The 7553-nt window shown below is 45.4% G+C and overlaps 1 protein-coding gene across 1 annotated transcript; it reads left to right on the forward strand.

The window, feature by feature from the left end:
• The first annotated feature begins 4442 nt into the window (after window positions 1-4442).
• SS18L2 (SS18 like 2) lies at window positions 4443-6670 on the forward strand. The gene is made up of 3 exons (XM_032231286.1): window positions 4443-4638; window positions 5435-5511; window positions 6067-6670. The coding sequence occupies exons 1-3, from the start codon at window positions 4570-4572 to the stop codon at window positions 6158-6160; spliced, it is 240 nt and encodes a 79-aa protein (XP_032087177.1). The 5' UTR covers window positions 4443-4569; the 3' UTR covers window positions 6161-6670.
• The last annotated feature ends 883 nt before the right edge of the window (window positions 6671-7553 follow it).

Here is a 7553-nt window from a genome sequence, read left to right on the forward strand (position 1 = left end):
ATGAATAGTTTACCAACATTATAAAAATATAAAGAAAACATACAGTACCATTTTTGAATATGTGGTTTTGTCCTGGTCCAAGAAAGGGGCGTGGCATGATGCAGCCTGGGGAGAGTAGAGGGACAGAGTAAAGTCCTGTCTTCTGGTTCTTTGGAGCATAATTTGACCCCCTCCTCTTTGTGGCAGCCCCTCAAATACTGGAATATTGCTATCATGTCGTCCTTAATTCTTCTTTTCCTTTAGACTAGCCAAAACCAAATCCTTCATGTTTTAGTCTCCAGGCCTTTGATCATCTTAGCTGCTCTTCTCTGAACTTTTTCCAAAGTCTCAACATCTTTTTTGTAGTATGGTGATCAAAATCATTTGCAGAGGGTGAAATTGGGGATGATGCCCCCCGCTTCATCCTTCGGGGCCAATTTTAACGGTTCCACTATAAAACGGCGGGAGACTAAAGCGCGCTCGACGAAAGCGCGTACGTGATGTCATCACAGCGCGACGAAAACAGCACGCTGTGAGCGGTAAATTTAAAAATAACACGTAAATCTAAGCCTAACCCCCCCAAACCTAACCCTAAACCTAACCCTTAACCTAACGCTAACCCTTAACCTAACCCTAACGCTTAACGTAACCCTAAACCTAACCCTAACCCTAACCTTTACGTGAATCGGCTTGCTTTAATTTAATTTTAATTTAATTTATTTTTAATTTTATTTGTCGCGCTGCTGATGACGTCACGTATGCGCTTCGATCGGGCGCACTTTAGTGGACCGCGGTTTTGACGAGTCACGATTTTAACAGGAGGTGCCCAATAAATCCTGTGGGAAGCAGCCGGACCGCTAGGCTCCTCCTCTGGAGCTGCCCTCTCCAGCCAGGGGTGCCTCCGGAGGAGCTGCTTCTGGTTCCCTAATACTGAGATTCGGTATTAGGCTGACATTCACAGGAACCTTTTCTGATGGCTCCATCTCCAGCAAATACTCCAATGGCCCAAATGTTATTTATTGGACTTCTACTCTTCCCATCTTACTGAGGCAATGATTTTGAAAGCTGATAAAAAACTGGAGTGCTGGAGATTATACTGAATAAATAAAGTTTTTTTTTTAATTGACATTTTATGATTTTTATTTTTACAATGTATGTTTGTTGTGAGTTGCCAAGACTCCAGTTAATGGCAGCAGATGGGAAAACAAAAAGGTGGTAATGCTTGTTTTTAACTGGTTTTATGTTTTTATTTTTTATTTTATTGCATGCTACCCAGAATCACTTTGTGTCATGTGCATGTCCATATAAATTTGATAAATGCATAAATAAAGCCCAACAATTTAACTGAGTTGCAGCAGTAAACTCTAGGTGGAGACTGTCATCTCTTAATTCCATTATCACAGGAGAGGCTTTAAAAAACATTTTGGAGACCCACTGAACAAAGTCAGCATAAATTGGAGTTGCAGAAGAAACTAGAAACGAACATGTCCAGATAGTCCTGCTCACTGACTGTTTTGGTGACCGTTCTAAAGCAGGACGTAAAGTGAGATTTGGACATTAAGGTGAAACCTACTGGGTCAGGCTGGACAGCCTCTTAGAGCCCCTTTACTTCTTTTTTTTTAATTGTTTTTTATTAGTAAAAGAAAAATACAACAGCCAATAGATTGCAAAAGACAATACAACATCCACCACTGTTTTGCTTTATATTTGACTACGTTTTGAGACATTTCCATAATAACATAATCGTTATAGACATCAAAAGTTAGGCATCTTCTTCCTTCCCTCCCTCTTTCCTTCCCTCGTTTCTTCTCTCCCACTCCCCTTCCTTCCCTCCCTCCTTCTCTCCTTCCTTTCTTTTCTCCTTCCCTTCCCCCTCCCTTTCCTCTCTCCTTCCCCCCTTCCTTCTCTCATACATTCCCTCCTTCCTTCCCTCCTTCTTTCTTTTCTCTTAGATGCCCTTTCTTCCCTTTCTTCCTTCCTTTCTTCTCTCCTTCCTTCCCTTCCTCCTTCCCTCCCTGCTTCCCTCCCTCCTTCCTACCCCGCTTTCTTCTCTCCTTCCTTCTTTCCACTTCTCCTTTCCCTTCTCTCCTTACTCTTCCTCCCCTTTAACCTTCCCCCCTTCTTCCGATTCCTCCCCTCTTTCCTACTCTTACTTCCGGTTTGGCGTCGCGCCGGAGCGAGCTGCCGACAGATCCTCTGCTCGGTTCGCCCGGTCTTTGCACGAGCGTGGCCGTAGTAGGCAAGGTCCCTTCGAGGGGCGAGGAGAGGGGAAGCATCGGAGCAGCGGAGAGAGAAAGGCGATCTCCCCCCACGAAGCGAGAGGCTCCCTCAGATCGCGTGCAAAAGAGGTCGGCTGATTAATGGCCGACCAGAAGACATGACTGCCAGCCCTCAACAAGGAAGGGAAAGACAGCTGCAGGGAACGTTGCGGATTGAAAGACGGTAAACGTAAGACCTTGACTTAAAAGCCTAAATTTGAAGAGATTAATAACTTAACTGTTATGAGCACGGATACGTGTGTGGGCGCTTTTAGTTGAAGCGGCCAGTAAAGACGGACAGGAAAGATCTAAGAGAGCCGAGTGGCGGAGCGGATAGAGAAGGACTGAGTCTTTGGAATATCTAAATCTGGAGGATTAACGGTGGGCGAGACGGAGAAGAGAAAGACAGTCGGTTGGATCTGCCCTCTTCGCGGGAAAAAAGGGAAAAAGGCTTGTGAGTCGCGAGGGTTTGAATCAACTTTAAAACTCTGATGAGGCGGTGCCAAGTTACAGATAGAGACAATAGAAGGGCGACACTATACTGACAACAGGAAGTGATTGATGGGTGAGCTCTAAAACACTTTCAGAAGCTCTGGCCTCTCCCGTCTCTTGACTCTTCACGCTGAAACTACTTCTCCCTAGCTAGTGGACGCCTCCCAAATATTACAGAACTATTTGATTCTATACTGTATAGCTCTGCTCTAGTTTAACTACCTTGCTTGTCCTTCGGGTACTGTATAATTACTCAAACAGCAACCAGAAGGTACTAGATTTACAGTTCAAAGGGGGAGAGCAGAATTAACTTAAATGGCAACAAGAACAGTAACTTTAACCAAAGGGAGCAAAAAGCAAACTCCTTTATCTACCCCGGTGAGGGAAAAGTCGCCTGAGGGCAGGCAGATGGGAGATAAGACAGCCTCAACTTCACAAGGCCAGGAGGTAACAATGGACTCTCTACAGGAGGCAATACTGAAGATGAGTGAAAGCGTCACCAAAGGCCTGGAGGGAGTAAAGAATGAAATGCGTGAAGTTAAAAACAATATGGGAAAGATTGAGGAGCGTATAGGGGCTATACAAATAGCGTTGTCAAGAAATGAACAGGAAATCCAAAATGTTAAGGAGAGAACGGAAATAGTGGCCCCTTTACTTCTATATTAAAGCCACATAGGCAGAGTTGCAGCTTGCAAAAGAACAGGAAGCAAGATGTCCCTGTCAAAAGCCTATGTCAAAAGTCCAAGGTTCAATTAAAGTTCGTTAATGACACGTACTCCATAAACAAAAGGAGAAGACAGACCCCATCTCCTTATAAGGTTTTCTCAAGGTAACCACTAAGAAATGTGTTAAGTATTTCCGTATTGCAATGCTTTTGAGAATGTATAAGAATGCGTGCTTCGATAATGAAGGTTGTTCAGAACTTGCAATGCTAGCCATGGGCTAGCTTTCTGAACCTGGCTGCCAAATAAACTTTTCCTGTATTCTGAGAAGTCATTTTCTGCAACAGTTCAAAGTTAACGCAACTTCAAATTTTTGTCAAGTTTAGATGACCTTTGGTCTCAAGAATTTTAAGCCCCTTAAAACTTTGCGACCAATCTTGCATTTAAGACCATGCCAGCATTCGAAGGCCCCGTGATTGCCATTTGCATGTACATGCTTGCATTTTCATCTGCAGCAAGCAATATAAACGAAGTAAAATCATAAGTTTCAATTATATGATTTTCTGGGTTGCTTTGTTGTTTCTCTTTACCGGCATCTGCTAAATCTTTCCATTCCCCATCATCCAGTCCCAGCTGAAGTAGCTTCCTGATGGGGCCACTGGAGGCTTTTCGGATGAGGAAGAGCGAGGGCGCTTTATAGGCCGCTTCATAGGGCTGTCAGCGCTAAGTGGGTTCAAGAGTCCGCGTGTTGCCCCCAACAGCCCTGCTGTCCTGTCTCCCCTCATCCATCTTTCCACGGGGCTTTGCAGAGGCCCAGCCTCCCTCCTCAACCGCCGCCTCGGCTGAGCGTTGCGGGCCGCCAGAAGACGCACTCGAGGCCTCTCTCCGTTCTGGGCGCCAGAGGGCGCTCACACCTGTTTCCGGACCGTCCGTCATCTCGCCAGCCGACGCGGGCAACTCGAATGACGTAAAGCCACCCAAACGCTCCGCGCGGGTGGGGAAACAATTTACCCGGGAGCTAGCAGATAATCGGGGTGAGCTCGTCTACATTATCGCTCGTCTCTAGCGCCTGTGGGGGAGGGGCCTCCGGAGCAGGGGCCGCAGAGAGCAGCCAATGGTCGCGTAGCGGGGAGTCCCGGCAGGCCTTGCGGCGCGAAGGCGGACTTTCCGGTCGCGCCATGTCGGTGGTCTTCGTCCCCGAGCGCCTGCGCGGCAAAGCCGAGGTTAACCAAGAGACGCTGCGACGGGTGAGCGGCGGGGGGAGTCCGCGTGGGAGGAAACGGCGACTTCCCCTCCGCCAGCGGCTCCGGCTGGGCCGCGCTCCCTTCCTTCCTGCGGCTGAGTCCCGCCTGGGGCGGCGGCTCGGCCTGGCCACTGTTCGGCGGCGAAGGGGCCGGTGGCGATTCCGGCTTCAGCCCCGGCAGTCGACCTACGGGGTGGATTGAAGGGTCCCGGACTGAGGAGGCCGTGCTGGAGGGAGCCCCGGGGGGCGTTTAGGAAACCTCGGTGAAGGAAAATCCAGGTCCAAGCGGGGAGTGAAAGGGAGGCTGCTTAAGAAAGCCGTTAAGTGAGGAGCGGGACCAGCACATACCCAGACCGGCAGTTCCGGGACAGCTGACAAAACGGGGTTGAGACTGGAGGGTTTTTTTTTTTAATACCTTCTGGATTCCAGTGGGGTCATGCAAGGGTCATGGCTGGCTCTAGAGGCAAAGGGGAAATGCAAATCCTAGGTGTGTCTGAGCTAATCTTGGCAACCTTTCCCTTGCCTAATTGTGCTGTTTATCTGGAGCCTCTGTCTGACCCAGTCTCTCAATGGATTACCAACTCTATATTTGTAAAAGCTGGCCGGTTCTGCTTGAGAAGAGGGCTGGTTTTTTCCTCCCTCAAGTCCCGTCCCCCCCCCAATTTCTCCTTTAGGGGAAATATTCTATCCTGCCTTTTTAACGTTCCCAAAAATATTTCATTCTCTATAACTGTGTGTGTGTGTGCTGACTTTCTACAGGAGCTGCATTTGTATATAACGGTGCCTCTTGTGACTTTCAGCTGCTGGAAGAAAACGATCAGCTGATCCGCTGCATTGTGGAGTATCAGAATAAAGGAAGAGCCACAGAATGTCTGCAGTAAGGATTTTTATTCTGACAGAAGGACCCATGATTAAATCCCACTCATTTTTCATGCCTGGATCCATTAGTGGCAGGTTGACCACCCTAACCCTTCCGGGGAAGAGTGGTATCCATGTTGTGTGCTCCAGATTATCTGCTGCCACCCCTGAGGTGTGCTTCTGCCAATGGAAAACTCTTGCATGAAAGTGTTGATAAGCTCAAAGGGACAGGTTACTGTTAAATAATTAAATTGAATTGTTAAGTTGTCCTGTGTCTAGTTGTTCCACAGTAAGATGGCTGTGGCAAGTTGTCCCATTCCACTGGATGAGAATAATCAAACTGGAATTTAATTTCAGATGGAGGTTAGTAATTAATCCTAGACTGGCTTACATTTCCTGGAATTGGGAAATCAATGTACAAATAAGCAGCTTAGTGTAAGGCATCAACTGCAATCCTATGAATACAGGATGGAGCTTGCTTTAATGAGAAGCCCTCAGAAGTCTTTGACAGCTGTTGAGAAACAAGAATAGCAGTTCTGAAAATTCAGCTGCTGCTTTGTTTTTCTTCCTACAGGCACCAGCACACATTGCACAGAAATCTTATTTATTTGGCTACTATTGCTGATGCATCTCCTTCCCCAAATGTAGAGAAGATGGTCATAGAGTGATACCATTCCCAACACATCTGTATTTACAGAGAAAGAATCAGCGAAGGAAGAGACAGCCATCTGCATCTCAAGAGACTCAGAGCTGGGCTTCCTGTAAAAGAGGACATGCCTTTACATGATCAGTAAATACTGTTTGATTTCTCTATTTATGCAAAAAGAAAATGCTATTGAAGTCAGTTACAGTAACATTTCACTACGGGGAGTCTTGGGGATCATAGTTTTCACAGGCAGAAGTTTTTTCATATTTCTTCATTTTGTCTTATGTTAAGAATGCTAAGCTTTGATTGTACACTATAATTTATTTTAAAAAATCACCTGGAATTATCTTAAGTCCTTATGTATTTGGCAATCTAAAATATAAATGAGCTTTCAAGTGAAACTGGAATTGATCCAAACAGGGCAATGTGCTTTATAAGTGGCTTTTTTGTTGTTCTTTTTAAATCTGTTAGCAGTCTTGAAATGTTCCCTGCTAATAAAACTAAGTAATTTTTCATAATATTGGTTTTATAATTCTGTAAAGTTGTAATGATTTTTTACATATAATGCAATTCCGCCTCCTGTTTTGTTAAGTCTGTTTCTTTTGAACAGTTTATATCCTTCCCGCAGTACACTCAAGTCATGTGTTTCATCCCATCAAGTTTCAGTAATGGTAACTATCAATACCCGCCCTTATATACGAGTACTTTTAAGTTCACCCTGTATGTTTCCCCAAACCTTGAGTGTTAGTGTATAAGCATGAGTTTTTTATGGCTCACTCTGGGTATGGTACCTACATCTCTTGCTTCTTATCCCCTTCCTCTTCATTCTCTCCCTCATTTGGTTGGTTGTCCTGGGGTTTAAGCTTGGGATTAGGCACTAAAAATCCTAGAGATTGGTCCCCCCCCCTTCAGGTTTAGTTTAAAGCCCTTTGGATAAGCTGAGCCAGTCATCGTCCAAATACATTTTTCTGGGTTCTTTTGAAGTGCAGCCCATCCCTTGCCAGAAGCCCTTCATCTAGGTAATGCAGACTCTGGTCTAGGAATCCAAAGATCTCTTAGTGGCACCATCTCTTAAACTAGAGGTTTATTTCTAAAATCCTTTGTTTCCTTGTTGGATGTTGACCTTTGGTTGGAAGTATTGATGAAAACACCACTTGTGTTCCTAACTCCTTTACTTTTTTGCCCAGCTGCTCATAGTCTCTTGATATTGTCATTTGTTCCCACATGAAAGAGAAGGGATAGTAATCTGTAGGCTTGATTATTTTAGTAAGGTCCCAGCAACATCTTGATTTTTTGCTCCAAGGAGACAACATACCTGCCTAGATTAATTGTCCGGTCTACAGTCTGTGGATTCTGTTCTCCTGAGAGGTGAATCTCTTCATCACCAACACTCACCATTTTTTTTCTTGGGAAAG

Source organism: Thamnophis elegans, chromosome 14, assembly GCF_009769535.1.
Source record: "Thamnophis elegans isolate rThaEle1 chromosome 14, rThaEle1.pri, whole genome shotgun sequence".
Taxonomy (NCBI): Eukaryota; Metazoa; Chordata; class Lepidosauria; order Squamata; family Colubridae; genus Thamnophis; species Thamnophis elegans.

Coding starts and splice junctions, on each gene's coding strand:
- SS18L2 (XM_032231286.1), top strand. CDS start 4,570: ATGTCGGTGGTCTTCGTCCCCGAGCGCCTGCGCGGCAAAGCCGAGGTT. Junction 4,639..5,434: donor ACCAAGAGACGCTGCGACGG/GTGAGCGGCGGG, acceptor TGTGACTTTCAG/CTGCTGGAAGAAAACGATCA. Junction 5,512..6,066: donor AGAGCCACAGAATGTCTGCA/GTAAGGATTTTT, acceptor TTCTTCCTACAG/GCACCAGCACACATTGCACA.